This window comes from Taurulus bubalis, assembly GCF_910589615.1.
Source record: "Taurulus bubalis genome assembly, chromosome: 10".
Taxonomy (NCBI): domain Eukaryota; kingdom Metazoa; phylum Chordata; class Actinopteri; order Perciformes; family Cottidae; genus Taurulus; species Taurulus bubalis.
The window spans coordinates 6,124,313-6,143,498 of NC_136598.1; the positions used below are offsets into that span (position 1 = coordinate 6,124,313).

At 41.6% G+C, this 19,186-nt stretch overlaps 1 protein-coding gene across 1 annotated transcript in view; it reads left to right on the forward strand.

Moving 5' to 3' along the window:
• The window catches only part of igsf9ba (immunoglobulin superfamily, member 9Ba), a gene marked incomplete at both ends in the record, with an annotated part of 50,923 nt that overhangs the window by 19,753 nt on the left and 11,984 nt on the right, over positions 1 to 19,186 (forward strand). The window contains 8 exons of the mRNA XM_079225405.1: positions 5,416 to 5,567; positions 10,267 to 10,384; positions 12,971 to 13,112; positions 14,648 to 14,793; positions 15,913 to 16,055; positions 17,416 to 17,556; positions 17,661 to 17,780; positions 17,905 to 18,055. Of these exons, the coding sequence (XP_079081531.1) occupies positions 5,416 to 5,567; positions 10,267 to 10,384; positions 12,971 to 13,112; positions 14,648 to 14,793; positions 15,913 to 16,055; positions 17,416 to 17,556; positions 17,661 to 17,780; positions 17,905 to 18,055 (1,113 nt within the window). The remainder of the gene's footprint in view (positions 1 to 5,415; positions 5,568 to 10,266; positions 10,385 to 12,970; positions 13,113 to 14,647; positions 14,794 to 15,912; positions 16,056 to 17,415; positions 17,557 to 17,660; positions 17,781 to 17,904; positions 18,056 to 19,186) is intronic.

Here is a 19,186-nt window from a genome sequence, read left to right on the forward strand (position 1 = left end):
AATGTATTTAGTTTTTTATTTGACTCCTTTGCTTTAGATTTTGAAATTGACAAATGTTTGATATAATACTCCCCTGTGCTGGAAATAGAGATACAAAAGAGAAAGATTCAAGTTGAAAAGTGCATTCAGGTTTATTTTTGTTTACTTGCTGGACCTTTACTATGGTGACATGAACCCTAATACACCCCCTTCGTCTTTGGTGTTTTACTTTGCCTTTTTCAATTTTTCTGGTAAAATAAAATAAGGAAAAATAAATAAACTATGTATTATTTGCAGACCTACAGGTTGCCCTTCAGTCACACTGGTTCTTGCCTCACTGGTCCAGTTTTCTGCTGGTCACAGTTCATGGTTTTCCATGCCAGTCACATTTGAACAAGTGACCATTAGACACTGTTAAAGATGATTCCTGAAGCTCCTTTCAAAAGCCCTGGTGTAAAAAGGGATGAGAGGCTGGTTAGAAGAGAATTGATTGCTGCCTGTTTAAGGCGGTTCCGGCAGGGATCGCCTGTGATAGTCTGAGAGCTATCAAACTGATGACCAGGCAGGAAAAAAAATCTGCACCTTTGCATTTCCCAGGAATGCTCCAGTGGCTCAGAGAATCCTATGTGAGGTGTGTCTCCACATTGTTGCAAAGCACCAGAGACTACAGAGACGCCTTTGTGTTTTATTTTTTTAAGCTGTATCTGTTTCACGTGAGGAATGCTTTTTAGACAGATATTATATTAAGCTGCTTCCTATGTTCTGCAGGAGCCGGAACCAAGTCAATGCATTATGCAGCAAAGGTGCAGTGAAGTAAAAGCAGCAAATTATTTACTATGTCTCGTCTTGTATTATTCCCTAGTTGGCTTTTCTGCAATTGGCTAATATGAATATTTCCTAAACAGAATAGATCAAGCCAAAAGTGGAGATTTTCTTGAGTTAAAGCTGAACAGGTCTCTAACTTCAAACAGCTGTAATCCTCTGCGTTCCCTAAGAGAGACTTTGTGAGCAAACTGTCAAACTCATTCACATGTATATTTTTGCCGCTGTGTGAAACTCATGCATATTCGATTTGATCATGCATGTGTTTTACAATGGATGCAATTCTGGTATTTGAATAATAATTACAAGGTGCTGTATGTGAAATACTGCGTAAAGAGACATTTATAAAGACCGTTGCACTGCATAATCACTTTGGAATGAAAAATGCTGATGTATATAAATGGTTATTATCAATGCAGAACATAATGTTTTCTTTTGTGCACGTTTGTGCGTTCGCACAGCACATACGCTGTAAATTGTGTTCTGTGTGTAGCGCATGATATCAACGTTGACAAGAGAGCCTCTCATTGTGTGCGTTTCTGTGCTGCTGAATGAGATATCTGTCTCCTGGTTGTAGTAGTGTTTATAGGTCGTACTCTGCTGTTACCTGCACACTCTGGTGATGTTTGGAGTTTGGGAATGTGTGTGTGTGTGTGTGTGTGTGTGTGTGTGTGTGTGTCAATGTCTTGTTGTGTAGGCATACTGCATCTCTGTAGCTTTCCTCATCAGTATTCACTCTTAACTTCAACTGCACCCTCCCTCTTCTGCTGCTCTCTCCTCCTGTCAGGCCTTTCAACAGAAACTGAGCTTTCTGGGTTGTAGCAGAACTAATAATATCCCTGATCGTCATCTTATATTATGTTTGGCATATTAAGTGATGGCATTTTACATGACCTTACGTATGTAATGTGTCTAGCTGTAAAGATGCACGACACACATACATACTGTATATACTGTCTTGGGGAAGATGTGTTTCACTGGTTTCTATTCGAACTCAAACACAGACATTCGTGGAAACACCAAAAGCAGCAGTTGTTCCAGAGTGTAGAAAACAAATAAGGGAAATCATATGAAGACTTTATGCTCCTGTTTTCCTCTGAAAGGGCGTCTGTGAGGGAAGCAGGTGCCATTTTTGTCTGGCCTCCGCACAGACACTAAGGGCACTCATTTCCTTTGGCTGTTGGTATTTGCATACACTCCTCCTTTGAGTTCCTGTCTGCTGGCCTTAACTTCCTGCCAAGCGGACAGGGAATTCATGCCCACTCAGTGGCAGGTGTCAGATGGCAAGGCCTTGTGCCCGAAAAAGACACTACGGCCACTCTCCATTCTCTGCACTCCCTCCTTTTCCTCCTCTCCTCCCTCTAGTCTTGTCTCTCGGCCTGTCCTTCCCTTCTCTTTCAAGCATCAACAAGCTTTCCAGGAATGGGAAATACACCAGCCTTTGAAAAATATTTAAAGTGAACCATCTACACTAAAACGTAAGAAAACACAGCCCCTGCCACTGTGTCACTGTGTTAGTGATGGGCTGGCATTTCGGACCCATTTGGACCTCATTTGCCCAGCAGCTCCATATATCCCTCATGTGTGTCGGCCCTTGTCAGTCACTAATGGGCCCATTGTGGCTACAAATGGAGCCCATATGAACAATCACCCTCAGGTCACGTGGGACCCAAAGATGCAGACTTAAATAATAAGTGGACTTTTTTTTCTTCACATTCTTCCCAGAATTGCTCACAATAGCAACCCAGTATATATACTGGCTGCAATGATATTGTGTAGCCTGATCCCACAATGAGAGAAAGGTAATTACAAAGATATAATAATCAAGATTCTGTTGGCTGTTTACAATGAAACACATTTGGGGCTTATGATATGAAGTCAATACAACATGTGTACTCTATGTAGCCATATTCTCGTAAAAGCCGAGGCATGAAAAGAAAGACGAAGCAAGGGGGAAAAGGTTTGTGAACAGTTAACGTGGGAATGTAACCCTTCAAAAACCGTCCGGACCCTGTGTCCTAGCTGTAGCACCCAGGCCACCTGATGTGCTGTGTAGTCGACAAAGAAGAGCAGAGCAGGAGGTTTAAGTATCTTTTAATGTATTTAGAGGATGAAGAGTTGCAGTAAGTAGGGCGAGAATGTGATACTTTTTTGTGTAGAGCAACTCCCAGGTTTCAGAGCTACAGTGACACTTCCTCTGTGACGCGCTGTAGCTGATGGTGTGAAACAACTCCCAGGTTGACCAACATACCTGCTGTTGTCACCGCCATGTGTGCCACTTATTTCCTGCCAACTGATGCTTAATCCCTTGAGAAAAATCTGAATCTGAATTAAAATGAATACCAGCACTTCGTGGAGGAAGAAGTAGTCAGATGCTAAAGTAAAAGTACCAGAACCACAATGTAAAATAAAACATAACAATGAAATGTTCTGCCTTTAAATCTACTTATTATCAGGTAAATTTACCTAAAATATTAACTGTAAAAGTACTCATTCCTCAGCCCATGCGTCTGATATATTATCATATTTTACATTAATGACACTGATGTATTTTATTCTTGTCGTTGCTCAAGTAGAACTAGTTTTAACAACTTTGTATACAATTTGGTAGTTTCCAACCTCAGCATCAAGATAAATATGAGGTGAAGATTAATGGGAGGAGATTAATGTGTTTTGCTCCATAAACTTATTTTTGATGCTTTATTTGTGAAATATTGGATACTTTTATCGCTTTAGCCCTGTGAGGGAACAAGCTACAGGCATGAAGAGTCAGAGGTAGATTTTCAAAAGGAGGGTTTAATTTACTCAAAATGAAAAAAAAAAATATTTACAAAATATGCAACAAAAGTTCAGAAAATTAAACTCACCGAGCCGCCAGCCTGCGTAGCAGAGACAGAGTGGCAGTGATGTACTCAGCACAGTCTGTACTGGTAGTTCAAAAAGGGTTTTTGAGAATGTGTGAGTCACCGCAACAATGAGAGGTCCTTGAGCATGCAGCTATAACTGGCCACCCAAAATATTATACAGTTTGCTGCAGAAGAATGCGAGATTAGCCGTGGACACACACACACACACACACACACACACACACACACACACACACACACACACACACACACACACACACACACACACACACATTTATTTTTTTAATAAAAGGGGGGTTACACAAAGATAAACACTGCCACCTTAACTGCAAATAAAACAAACTTGAACGTTGAAGAAATAAACTCAATCTCTAAAGTATTAGGGGTTTAGAGTAGAAAATCTCTTCTTGCGAACAACTTCAAAGACATCTGACATGTGACAAGAATCCCCGACTCAGCAAGTGGTCATGAGCCAAAAAAGGTGGAGAACCACTTGTTTAATTGTCGTGCATTGTATTTTATAAGCTTATCAAAGGTTTTTATATAAAATCTTAAATTGAAAGTAACTGTTTGCTAAAGTTGTTTAATAAATGTGTCTAAAAGAACAATAGTTGCATAATAAGGATTGGTCAAATCTACCAATGAGAATTAGAAGTGTCTTCAGGTAAAAGCACAAACTGGTGGTGAACCAGGTCGCCTGTTGATAACTGTAATGATGCATCATAAATGATCCGTTTAATGTTGTTGTCGACTCGTCAACTCCACAAGCAAGCAATCCATAAACCAGTCATGCATTTTATCTCCATTAATCTACTGCACCATCTAATGTAATGAGTGTTAGAGAGTGAGAGGGCAGTATGGACGGGCAGATGTCTAAACGTGCTAATTGGACGATTTGTTTGCTCCATGCCAGGTGCTCGTATGCAGTTCGGAGCATGGCAGCACTCCCAGCGGCAAGCGGTGACCCACTTGTATAGCGATGCTTTTTTTTCTCTTTAACTAAATACTCTGCCACTATTTCTAATGAAAATATTGTGTTGAAACACTGAGAGCAGCTGGCGGAGAAAACTACACTTCATTGGCCTGCGGTCGCTGGTGAAGAGCTCCCTTGTGGCTGTTAGCGATGCTAAGAAATATCAGGTGGAAATGCACTGATGCCGCTAAATGGTTTCTTGAGCTTTTCATGAATAAATGGCAACAAGGAGGGATGAATGTCGTCGTCACTGGTGCCTGTTCACTCGGGTGTCTCGCTGTTTCAGAAAACTGTGGCCTTCCCTGCTGTCTGAGCAATATCTGTGTCATGCATGTCATACGTGAGTTGAATATTGCTGGTCAATGACGGTACTACAACGTAAAAAAAAATCCCCTGTGCCCCAAAAGGCCTGTTCTTTATAGACACACTATTAGAAAAGAAGTATGTACAACAGCTGTTAGGGAAAGTCACTGGTTTGGAGGCATTTGGTCAGAAACTAAAGTATCGCACATTAAAGCGTTGACCTGATGAAGCTGTCAGTTAATGAATCTCAAAAGTCATTAGGATTCATCCTATCGCTATAACACTTTGAACAGGCACTCACGGTGTAGTGAGTGCCATCCATGGAGCTGCTAGTGTGGATAACATCGATGCAAAGCTACATCCAGAAAAACTATCTCTGATGACAACACCAGACAAGACACTGGATTGTTAAGGATTATTGTTGTATTGTTGTTACTTTTGTAATGATTCCTGCTATCACTTTCTCCACAGCCCCACCTTCATTTACAGCGACGCCGCCTCAGTATGTGGAGGCGAAAGAAGGGGGAAGCACTCTGCTTAGCTGCTCTGCCCAGGGAAATCCAAAACCAACAATCAGCTGGCTGAGGGAGGGGGAGGAGCTTGCGACCGACGCAAAATATTCGGTAAGAATGATGATGAATAAAGGGCATTATTATTAGTACACATATAGAAGCAGGGTTTGTGCACAGATGGTGTTAGTCTCTGTGTCCATCTGTACTGGAAGTATGTTATGGACTATGTCTCATTCACTAAAATCAGCTTGTTCTGTTTTATGTGCTGCAAAAAAATCACATTGCTTTGTGATAAAACCTCAATAAATGCCTCAGGGTTTGAAATTTCCGATACCGAGGCTTTAGTTCATAATATGTTGCAGGTCAAGAGACACAGACATTCTCAATTACATACAGCAGTTTTATACTGATATCTATATAATTTTTGTTGACAACAAGCCAAGAGTTTTGAACCTTTGACAGATGAAGGTGAACGATTGCAGTAAGGCTGTCAGTCAGGCTCTCCCTGCTGTATAACTACACTTTGAATCATGTCAACAATGTTAAGACTGCACCTCACATTCCAGAGAACCTCTTTGTTGGTTGGTGATGCATGATTTTTTATTTTTTATTCCTGTGGATAAAACTCCCAAAAGTAGACTCTGATGTCATGACAAGATATTTCTGGCACGGCCTCAATGTGGTTTGATGGAAGCAAAATGTCTCAAGCTGCATAAACCATCAACAATAAAACAGCAGGTGGTGCGTTGTGGCGTAAGTCACACAGAATCAAAGACACTTAACACAGCGTTTCATTACGGATGACTCACAAACTCCAAAAGCGTCAGAGGACGATGATTCATCGCATCTTGAATAAAAGGTGCAAAGGTGCAACAAACATGTTGTTGAATATGTATAACAGGAACAAGAGCATTGAAGGGCATTTGTCACAGGGCTTGGAATTGTATTCGGAAAGTTTTTGAAAGGTGGAGGCCTCCTTCTTTTTTCTGCATGCCTTCACTGTCTCATATGACACTGATGTTGCAGTCTGCTGCGTCCACCTCTTCACGGCTGCCTGTGTGATACAGAAAGTGCCAGGAGCAGAGAGGAGCGTCTGTTAAGGGCCTCTTCCTCCTTACTCGAGCATTTTCCCTTTTGCTCTCCCAAAACAGTCGCCTCTTTTTAACACCATCCCCTCACTAAATGATTAGACAACCTGATTGATGCATTATTAATCTCCCTCTCTTGCATCAATATTACATTAGTCCTAATATGAATGTTACCCTTAAAATTAAAATTGCTAGTGAGAGCCTAATGCCACACTTCACTAGTTTCCCCATTATATACTAAGAAAATATACAAAGCAGAGCACTCATCAGCTGTCGTCTACATTTGGCTGCTCAGAGTTTATGTTCTCAAACTCGGGAATTCTCCTTTACAAGCGTGTGTGTTTATGCCTGTCAGGGTAAATTTGCTCACCCACATGATCAGATCCATGGAGACGTCATGGAGAAAGGCAGGAATGCAACAGACAGAGAGGAGGAGGAGGATTCCATCTCCTCATCCTCTTTCACCTTTTACTTTATTGCTTTATTTATTTGCAGAGGCAAAAAAACAGAGCCCCAAAACAAAGACACTAAACAAAACAGAAGTGCAGGAGAGGATAGAGACCTCGGGTGGATTATAAGGGTCTTCCCCAAAGTGCACTCAAATGACAAGCAAGCAGGAAAACCACAGAAACCCTCTTGCTGTCTCTATGGATGTGTCGGTGAAGTGTGACACAAATTGAGATCCTGCCTTCATCTCATGCCTCACCTTTTCTTTAATCTTGTCCCCTTCACCTTGAATCGAGTACATCTGGGGCAGAGAGCGTATTGGAGGGGACTGATGGCCGTTGCATATCATCAGCTCAAGTGTCCTGTCTGTGGAAGTCTGCTGCAAGCACTGCTGCATGTGCTGTCTGTACTGTAGCAGTGTAATGATTTGATTTTGATCGAAGATAAAATCACAGGATGAAAAAAAGAAGTGTAACTGTGGGTTTAGACAGAAGGCGCGGAGGAATTTTAAAGGAGGCGTGACTGCACAAAGTTAATAGGAAAGTGCCATTTTATGTAACCTGTCCGGGGCTCGCAGCCTGATGAGAAGGTGTGACTGGAGGGCAAAACTTGCGCCGCTCAATCTGCTTCATAAACATACAGAGAGGAGAGGGAATAACAAAGAATTGCAAGCTGGCTTACAGCTAACGTACGTACACTTGGTACATTCAATGTTTGGGGCAAATCAACATGTACTGTACAAACGCTGCAGTGGTCAAATTTGCACAAAAGATGGGATGGTGAAGACCCACTGAGTTGAGAGAATTCTCCAGTTTTGTTGTGTCTGTACTGAGCAGTAAATAAAACTCACCTGCACCAGCCACAGAATTGGAAATTATTTTTCTTCAACAGCAGGGAGATCATTATTGTACTTTTTGGGATCTTTGGCCTCAATAATTAGCCTGACAATCAGATGCAAAACAAATAAAAGAAAAGTACTACATGGCATATTGCATACATTGTCGGTAAAGGTGCAGGTTGCTTATTGACAAAATGTTTGCTAATAAGCAAACTGCTTGTTTTTATCTTGCGACCAGTGTTCCCTCTAAGCTGCGCGCGTGCGCGGCCGCGCAGGACAGTCGAAGTGGCCGCGCAATAGATTTTTCAGACCGCGCACATTTTTCAGACCGCACAAACGATTTCTTTTCAGGGGTTAAAAATATTTTTTGCGCCAGTTTTTCTGAGATAGGAGTGAGCCGTCTTCACAATAATAAGATCTTTGATGTGACGCGTCGAGTCTTCTTGGCCAATCAGCGTCCCGTTTCTCGACATGCGCTCTCTGTACCTCTGCTAGCGCTCTGCCTCCGTTAGCACCCCCACCCCCGCTGTCCTCCTCCGGGCGCCAGGAGTGAAGCTCGCCCAGAGCGCCACATGAGCTCGGGCCGGCGCTGTTGAGGCTCCTCTTGGCGGGCCCTGCTCCAGCAGCTATAGGCCTCCATGGCGAAAAGAAAGGCAGAGCAGGTGCCCCAGAAAAAGGTCTGCCTAACGTTCAAACATGAGTGGCTAGATGAAATAGTCCAAACTGACACAGGTAGGATGAAACTTTCAGATATATTTAAATATGAAGAATATGAAGTTATTAAATTGTTTATTTAGGCTACCTTTAGGAAAAATGACACCATGTCAATTTAATAGGCCTATACTTATTGTTAAGCAATGCATTAGCATTTTTCTTTCAATGAAGTTCCACTTAAATGTTGTACCTGCTGAGAAATGACTTTTATTTTTTTTATATATATCATTATCAGTCATAACCAGTGAACCAGTCATAACCTCCCCTTATTGAAGTTCAACAAAGATCCTTTAAGTTCAACTAAACTGACTGGTAAAACACCATCATTAAAATGTTCCCAAAGTCCAGCCATTATAAAGGATATTGAATAAATATCAACCATGTATACATATTGATGCATTTGCCCTATGGCTAACGCAGGCTTGTGGTCATTTTCGGCAGATTGCGTGATTGCGAATTGCTCACAGTGCTGAAATGTGCGCTCAGAAAAAACATTTTTTGCTCAGTGCTGAAAAAAATTAAAAGGAACATTGCTTGCGACCAAGATAAATTGTTCCTTTTCCAGTGGGTCCTTACCGTGAGGCAAACTTTCTCTTTGCTTTCTTATTGAACACACCTTTTACATTTTACCTTTACAAACCCACATTTATGAATTGAGTCAAACTAAACGAAACACACAATGACTCAACGAGAGGCATGTATTTTAAGGCAGAACCTAAGCCTCAAATGAGAGCAGCTCAGTCAAAGTTACAGGTATGATGGTATAACATGCCAAATCAGCCAGACAGTAGTCACTGAAAGCATGCAATTAAAATATAGACAATTGTAATCAATTTGAATCTCTTCCAACTTTTAAAATCAGTTCAAACTGCTTTCCAAGTCTTAAACCGATGCTTCCCAACACATCAGTGTTTGGTTAACGCTCGTAGCGCCCAGCATGCCACACGTGTTGCGTGTTACACGGCAGTGATGAACAAAGTGTTATCTTGTGATGGTGATGATACGGTTTGCCAACAGACTGACACAAACTAAATGTTTGTCGCGTTGATCCGCTCGCAGCATCTCTGGGCCATAAAACATTTGAAAGACAGATGAATAGGAAAGATTCTGCAGGCGTAGCAGATTCCCCCTCAGCTGCATGAATGGATAGACTACAGCTGTGTGTGACTTGAATGGACAGATCCTCTCGCAACCTGTTGCATAATTTATAAGGTTTTTTCTATTAGGTTTAGTTAATGTGTTTCTTCACCAATTATTGCTTCTCATCAGTGGCTGCACACAGGGACACACAGCAACATGGAGTTGGACGTTTCCAAGGTTACAACATGCAGGAATCGGTCCTGGAGTAAATTAAAGATTCATGACTTTAAAGTGTTTGATGTAGACTCTCACCATAAACTTATTTGAAGAGTTGTGGGTGTTGGATGTCTTCAGTAGTGGAATGTAACTAAGTACATTTACTGAAGTACAAATTTGAGGTATTTGTATCTCATTTATGCAACTTAACTTCTGCTCCACTACTTTTCAGTGTACTTTGTGTTGCAGTTTCGATAAGTTTGAACATTTTGGCCCAAAAAATAACTTAAATGTTTTTTTGACGACGAAAATTGTTGTCAATTGTTGGACCTCTAGTCTGAATATGTACACCATCCCTGTGTCTGACAGCCTGATACTTGCTGTTTATCACATTATTTTAATGTTTTGTACCACCATGTAATCGCAGGTACATGATGGCAGTCTAACCATCCTCGGCATCACTAGAGATGACAGAGGGGCGTACACATGCCGAGCCTACAGTGACCAGGGAGAGGTGCTCCACACTACCCGTCTGCTGGTTCAAGGTACTGTACCCATGCATGAATCACACTTAGCGAGGCCTACATTCGATTTGATTAATAAGTAACATATTGTTGACTAATGTATTTGCCCGGATCGCTAGAATTGTAAATGAGAAAACATGTTTCCTCGTTTCTACCAGAGGCCAAATATATTGCATTTGCATCACTAAAGTAGTTTTATTATTTATACTTGAAGGCATTTACTGTGCTAGCATTTGAAAGCCATGCATGCAACTCTCTCGTGTACTGATGTATGTAGCATAACTTCTGAGTCTGTATCAGTCAGTCAATAACTCAGTCTGGGGCTTGTGTGTCCATGTGTGTGTGCTCTTGTGCACCCCCATGTGTGTACAGCAGGATCTGTCCGTGAGAGCGTCACTGTCTGTCTCCGGTCCATTAACTAGGCTCTCTGCTAGACACAGATCGGATAGGGCCTGGTGATACCAGCCTCCAGTACTCTCTCGCAGTCCCCTGATGCAGCTGGGAGTTAACAGTGTGTCTTTAAGAAGCAGCTGAACGTCTTGCTTTTATGGTTGAGTTAGCATAAGGTCTATTTTAATGCTTGACTTCTGTAGGTGGAAAACAGAGCAGAGGAATTACTCTCCTCTTTCTTCCCGGTATAGTAAATGCATGTGCACACTCACTGCAAACACACATTAAAAAATCATTGTGTTGTAATCCGGTGGATAGTGTAACCAGTGATGCATGTGATGCAACTACATTAAGTTTACAGGCCTCCAGTGGAGCAGCTGATACCCGTTCTTTCAAGCACAACACACTGGAGGCCTCCATCATATCAAAACCTCACAATATAAAGCAGACCATATAAGAGCACTGCAACTAAAACATAACTTTATTTTGTTGTCAAACCTTGTCTAATAGATGATATGATATATTTATAAACTGTCTTGACATCCTACGTATTGGTTTATTGGACCATTATAGTCAATGTTGTAAATCTATGAGAAAGTTATATGACGTATGAGTATTACGATCAATGGGGAACACATTTCTAAATCCAAGTCTAAATATTCCTGAAAATAAATTGGATGATTCAGAAATTATGTTGGGATGTTACAAAAAAGAAGTAATATTTCAAGAATATATATATATTTTTTAAGTATCTAATATGGAATATTAGATACAACAACTAAGATTTTTTTTGAACAATAGAATAAAAATAGAAGTTATAAAAGAGAACTAAGACTCTTATACACAACATATTTACACCACTCACTGTGCATGTGCATATAAAAATAAAAATATATATAAATAGTGTCATATTTCACCTTATCAAACCTTTTTCAGGGTATGAAACCCATGAGGAACATTATAGAAATATAGATGGCATCCAAAAAATAAAACGTGCGCCCTGAAGTTGAGTTTAGTTGAATATTTGGTTTGAAAAGCAATGAGGGATAAAATGCGGGGTATGATTAAAACTCAAAGCAATAACAAGCAGATATCTGAGGAGTCATGATTCTCACTGCCGTGATCTGTTTTTAATTGTTCTGTGAGACACCCGCACAGTGTTGTCAGCGCACCCACCTGATGCATTAACGCTGTGCACACGGTGAGGAAAATAACCAGGAGGCTTGTATCTGGGCCCACTCATAAAAGACAGCTTACCTTTCATGGCTTCTGCTGTTTTATTGAGAGTTATGAGCAAACCTGGAGCACCTCGGGGGATAAAAAGGTTACAATGTGAGGCATGCATAAGCTCCAACACTGACTACTATTAGGGTTACAGTAACTGCTTGCTGACTGTATTTAACATCAGACTCTGGGGATATATTGTAAATAATACTCTTTCTCAATCCATTCCTGGAAAAAATGTCCACAATCTCAAAGTGTAAACAGAGTAGGGCTGCATATGACTCAATGTGATTTTTTTAAAAAGATTTAATAGTACCTCTAAAAGTCTATTCTACCGTCATCTTTAAAATTCAACCGTCAATACAATAGCATGTTATTCCATCAAGTATTTGTTGACATGATTATTGCAGTTAAATGAAAGTACACTCAGTGACGAGGTAAATCCCGGGTGATACTTCAGTTGCAGAACAATAGCAGATATATCGATCGTTTCACTAAAAAAGGCTGGTGCCACGTTTGATCTTAACTATCTGATCACTCAGATAGATCAGACATGTCTCTTTTAGCATATTTCAGCCATTGTTTTAGTTTTATGTCCCAAAACCTTACTGTTTTGTTTCACTGTCACAGCTCTCATCAATGTTTTTTGGAGGATCTATTTACGGTAAAATCTTTAACTGTACGCTAACCGCTCAGCACTCAAACGGCAGACAGACGCAGTTAGCAACAAGCTGGTGAACATAGAAGAGCATTTAGAAGCTAAACAGCCAGATATTTCCCTCAGGAGTTCATAGAGTAGAGTGAATATTGGATTTTCATTCAGTATGTGACCATAAACAGGAATCTGAATGAATGCTAATGTTACTCCATGTTTGCTGGATGCGTAAATATGGACCATAATCCATAAAAGATAATCTGTTATTGCAGGTTTCAATGATTAAACCAATAGACAACAACAACAACAACTAAAACACTTGTTTCTGCTTCTCCTAGGTCCTCCATACATCGTCTCTCCACCAGAAAACGTCACAGTAAACATATCCCAGAATGCACTCTTCACCTGCCAAGCGGAGGCGTATCCTGGCAACCTGACCTACACCTGGTTCTGGGAAGAGGATAACGTCTACTTCAAGAAGTAAAGTTATGATCAAGTTCTGCTCTGTACTGTAACTGCAGGGAAGCATCCTAATGAAGCATTCGGGTGAAGTTAAGACTTTATTCCACTTTTACTCGTGCTCATCGGGACATTTAAATCGCCACCACAATTTGCATTCATCCCAAAGCTTTGAAGATGTGAAAGTGACATTGTGTGTCCCTGTGCTGTATTTTGAGTGTGTGTGTGTGTGTGTGTGTGTGTGTCTGTGGGCCGGTGTCCTGTCCTCTGGGGCCGCAGTGGGGGTCTGTCTGGACAGTGCCAGGCGAGTTAGTGCGCTCTGATGACAATATCACATGACTCAGGCCTTATGTCATCATGATCTCTGAAGCGTAGCCTGGACCTCCGCGGCTCCCCAGAACGGGTCTTTAGAGTCTGAGAGGGTTTTACAGCAAGCGAGTGACAGACAGAACAAGTGGGAAGGAGGAACAAGTGAATGGGAGTTTGAGTGGCAGTGAAAACAAGTGTCTAAAGGACTTCCACAGAGGAAGTGCACTGATGTGTCCCATCTCATTTTAAACAGCTTTCAGGCGTCAATCTTTATTTTTTTTATTTTTTTGCAGGATGGATAAAATAAGAAAGTTTATAAGGTATAACTATGGGAGTAGTAGTTTAAGAAGTTGACAAGAAGAGAGACGGCTGAACGAGAGGAAAACAACATTTCCAAAGTAATGGAAACAAACATAATAGAATAACATCTAAGTCTAATTATATCTTATAATAATAATTCATTTTTATAAGCTCCTAGATAACTAAAAAACAGCTAAAGGCAGGAGGTAGCTCTTATTTTATGTTGTGACTGATGGCTTTGTTAATGGTAAATATTCTGTATATTATATAATATATTATTAACTAATACTTTACACATCAATTATTAAGCCATTCATACGAACAGAAGTTGGGTTTCCAAGTCGTAACACATCTATTTGGTATTAATGCAGTAAACCATTAATAAATAAGTCAATAAGTTGCTGATGAATGAATTGTGATCCATTCATATGGTCCAAACAATCAAAAGGCGTAATAAAAATGGTTTGATTAATGCGCTAAAACTGATCTGTAAAAATTAACCCCTTAATAAAAGGGGGTCTTATTAAAAGTGGTACACTTTCATTTCATGACACATTCAGTTTGAGCTCCAATTATGTTGCATGATAAAATTGTTTCCCTGTGTGGAAAAGGTAAGCAGCTCCATTAAAAAAAACAAACAGAATATGTGCTCCATCATTACGATGTTCAATTTCAGATGGTGTCAAGGGGGCAACACAAAAAGACTGTACATGTTTCATTTGGCGATTATGGCCATGAGCAGATTTATTTGAATCTCCTGCTCTGTACTCTTGTGTTCATCCTCTCAGAGCCGGATGCTGTTTGACTCTCTGCTGCCCTCTTATGGCACCTCAGGGTAACTCAGCAAAGACAATGAGACGTGTGCCTTTCTCTGTGTGTAACACAATGCATGCCAAAACGTGTTTGTGTGTGTGTGTGTGCGTGTGTGTGTGTGTGTCTTCTTGCAGTGATCTGAAGCTTCGAGTGCGCATTCTCATCGACGGCACGCTTATCATCTTCCGGGTCAAGCCGGAGGATGCTGGGAAATACACCTGCAGCCCAAGCAACAGTCTCGGTATCTCGCCCTCGGCATCGGCCTACCTGACTGTTCAGTGTGAGTGTTACCGTAGCAACAAAGTGGATGGGGGAGGGGCGGGGATACGGTATGGCGAGCTGTGTGAGGAGGAGAAGGGAACAGCAGCAGCGGCTGCTGTGTTATTTGGCAGCGCTGCTCGACCACAGTAACGCAAAGTAACCTTCTTGAATTTCAAGGTCAGATGTGACAGAGTGTCACACAGTTTGTTTCGACCGAGCCCCTTTGACCATTTTCATATTCGTAGTGGATCTTAATGACACCGTTTGTATCTATTCCAACTCCAGCCTCATTCCTGTGCACAAAGATGGAGACGGGCTCGTCCTCAGACTCCATTTTTCCTCGTCTCTTTTGAATCTAGCTCCTCAAAAAATTTAAAGTGTGACCTTCCTGTTCAGCAGCTCTGACCGATGAAGGAGAGACACGCCGCTCCTGGCCATCTGACGTATCATCGTCAAGCCCTTGTGTGTTGTGCTAATTTGCTCCCAAGTTGCTGCTGGTCATTGATTACTGAGCTACAGTACGAGAGAGAGCCCGGGGATTCACAGGCACTTCAGGCACTGATTTATCACTGGCCTCGAAAACCGCAGATCATAATTTAACCAGTTTCCTGGATGCAAAACATACTCTGGGTCTATATTTATCAAACAGCTCAGAATCACTCCCAGGAATTACTTTGAAAGTTAACCTAGGACTAAATATGCTCAGAGTAGGAGTTTCATCAAGGAGAAGGACTACTTTCAGAGGGAGTGTGATCAAATATTAAACCATGGTACAAATGAAAATGCAGAAAAAATAGCACCACTTTTTAATATGTTTTATGTTTCTCGAAAAATCACTTTGATAACCTTTAATTAGTTTTTCTCTCATGTATACATCTTGGGAAATGCACTGTAACAATATGGACACATCTCTCAAACAATATAGCCCTGCTATCATTATAAATTCATGCAAAATAAGAACTAGCTAGATTAAAAGACTTAATATTACATTTTTGTTTGAGTGCTTTCGTACTCTGAGAGGCTTAGTAAATCCAGGCCCCGGTATTTTCCATCAAGCAATACACCAAATGTCATTTTTTTGGATTACATCTAGTAATGTTGTCGAGCATCCCTAACACTGATCTTCCCTTTACTCCAGATCCTGCCCGAGTGATCAACATGCCCCCGGTCATCTACGTCCCCCGGAAACTGCCAGGCATCATTCGCTGCCCGGTGGACGCCAACCCACCTGTGACATCAGTGAAGTGGGAGAAAGACGGCTATCCCCTCAGAGTGGAGAAGGTCAGTGCTCAGGCCTGCGTTTAGTGCTGTACACTAACTGTTGCACTTTTACATTTAAGTTGCCATCTGTGTGTAGGATTTAGAGGAATCTATTGTCTGAAATGGAATATAATATTAGTAAGTGTTTTCGTTAGCGTATAAATCACCTGAAAATACGATTCCTTTTGTTTTTACATCTAAATACAGAGCGGGTCCTCTTCATGAAGTCCGCTATGTTGTTTCAGTAGCCCAGATCGGACAGACCGAACACTGGCTCGAGATTCATGTTTTATTGTAGTTCTCCTACACCCTCGGGACACAGGAGAAGTTTCCGTTGGTAGGATTATGAACCTTTAAGTCGCCCTAATTAGCATTTATAGCAGTAAAAACATTAAATAAATGGTTTATATAACAATATAGGAGTTTGTTAATGCACAGTATTGTTTTACTCCTTCTATGAAGACATGTGTTATTATTACAACTGCATTACTATATTGTCATGGGTGCCACAGGAGGAGTTCTAGTTGTTGACAAATATGTTAATAAAGTCGTCTATCTGCTACCAACTACATTATATACCATTACTTGTAACTATTATCAGGTTTGTGTCATTTTCAAACTGTTTTGAAGTGCCCAGAGCTCTCTATTCGTCACTCTATATATCTACGGTCTAATCTACTGTCACCAGTGGCGGGCCGTGGATTTTTCTACCTGCGAATTCAGTGCTGTCTGAGTCATAGTCTCGATCAGCTGTTTAACAGCTGGTCTTTACCAGGTGCATTACCGCCACCTACTGCCGCTGCACCACTGACCAATCACAGCGCACGTTAATGGTCACGCTGGGCCCTGTGGCGAAACACACGTCCATAATGCTAGCAGGCCTCTCCATGTAGTTTAAGCCGCTCTCTATTCCATAGAGAAACAGAGGTGAAATGTGATTGGAGGAGCGGTCTTAACCAGATCCTTAACCAGATCCTTAACCAGATCCTTAACCAGATCCTTAACCAGCTGCCAAGCTGCAGGCTGGAAGCTGAGGAACAGAGGACGACAGGAGCTGTGCAATGAGAAAATAAGCTGATAGGGAAAAAATATTATAATACATGTAGTGTATTTGTGAAAAACAATTAAATTATAAAATAGCTATAACTTTTAATTATAAAAAATAAAAAGATTGAAATGATAAAATAGCTATAACTTTGTGATTCTGTTTAGGCCAGCAGAGAAGGCTGAGCAGGCCCTGACGGCCCGCCACTGACTGTCACTGAGGTCACATACTATGCTGCGCTGCTGTTGAAGGCAGGCCTTCATTACATGAGCATCAACTTCAGTAAAAATAAACCAACCTGACATCAAGCATTTCAGATGGGACCTTGTGTTGTAGTACCCTGGTTGGAGCCTGATGCCGGACGGAAGTATCCGGGTGGCGGAGGCCACAGAGGACTCCCTGGGCACCTACACCTGTGTGCCTTACAACGCCCTGGGTACCATGGGCATGTCCTCCCCTGCCAATTTGGTGCTAAAGGTACATCACTGCTCATGTTTGCTCATGTCTGCTGCAAGTTTAAGCACACACTGACGTGCCAAGAAGTCCTCGTGATGGGTCTGGTGTTTGTGTGTTTCCTCTAGGATCCTCCTTACTTTAACGTGAGACCTGGGGGGGAATACCGTCAGGAGGCTGGGAGAGAGCTTGTTATCCCCTGTGCTGCTTCTGGAGACCCTGACATACCAGCCATCACCTGGAGAAAGGTTCAGTAGTAAAACACACTATAACAAACAGCCTAGTAAATCATCTGCTGCACTTGTTTTTATGTGCTGAAATGTGTGTTTCCACTTCTTAACCATGTCGCTGTAATTTCCGTGTCCATTGAAGGTGGGGAAGCCAAGCAAGAGTAAGCACAACATCCTACCCAGTGGCAGCTTACAGTTTCTGTCTCTCAGCAAGGAGGACCACGGAGAATGGGAGTGTGTAGCCACCAATGTGGTCACAAGCATCACTGCCAGCACGCGTATCCTAGTCATCGGTACAAACAATCTGCACAGTCCTCTCAGCTCACCAGAGTTTGCTCAATTTCCTCAACCAACTGACCTGTCAAAGTTGTTTTGAGTTCATTGTGATCACACTTTGCTGTGTGTGTATTGAGTGTTTTGCACGATAAGACCCTCATCCCTCAAACCACCATCTTATCTGTAATAGCTTTATACTGTTAATTCAAAACTCCTGAATCTGTAACCACAGGGTGGTGTCTGTATCTGCTGAAACACCCTCACTGTAGTGAGTGAGTGCCTTTGTCTGTTGAGTCAATGGACCAAGGACATCTTTTCACTCTTGGATAAATTGACTGAAGTGTCGACAAAGGCAGGCAGGGTTATGACGTTCAAACCGGGCTGTGAAGGTCCCGATGCATAAAGATCGCATTGTTATTCACTCAAAATTATCTGTGTGTATAAAAGTGTTGGTGCAGCAAACCCTCAAACTGAACACTGTAGAACGTCTCCTCTATTACCTATAATGCAAATTGCAGGGTTCAGATTTTAATAAGTAATCATGGTGGGAATGAATCATGTAGAATATACTTGAGAGGCACAACAGTTTCTGTGTGTGCTGGGGATGGTTAGTGCTGCATTATTTGCACTCAATATACACACAACTGCTTTTCCCTGTGGACATATTTATTATATTTTTTTCTTTTTTCTTTCAGACGCTAGTCCAGACTTTTTTTTAAAGAAATACTCACACCAAAATGTTGAGTATGAAACCTTTGACCCCTGCAGGCTAGAAAGATGGATATATTCAGTATAGGTTTCAGATGCTATGGTGGCAGCTCCAGCCTACTTACGTGCCACCAGCTCTCAGCCGACAGGTGCTGCAGACAGCTGTGCCCCTCAGACCACGCTCAGGTCTTCTTTCATCGCAGGGAGAAGTAACTGGCTTCAGGCCACGTGGCACAGCTGTTATGTGGGTGGAATGAGCAGAGCTGCAGACAACACTGCTGCTCTTGAACTTGACCTTAGACTGGTCACCACCTCAGCCAGCATCACTTTATTACAGCAAGAGTTTTTGCTAGTTGTTGCTCGATGCAGCACAGCATTTTTTTGGGGCAACAAAATTCTCCTCTCACTTTAAAAGACCAGTTATGTGAATAAAGTGCAAT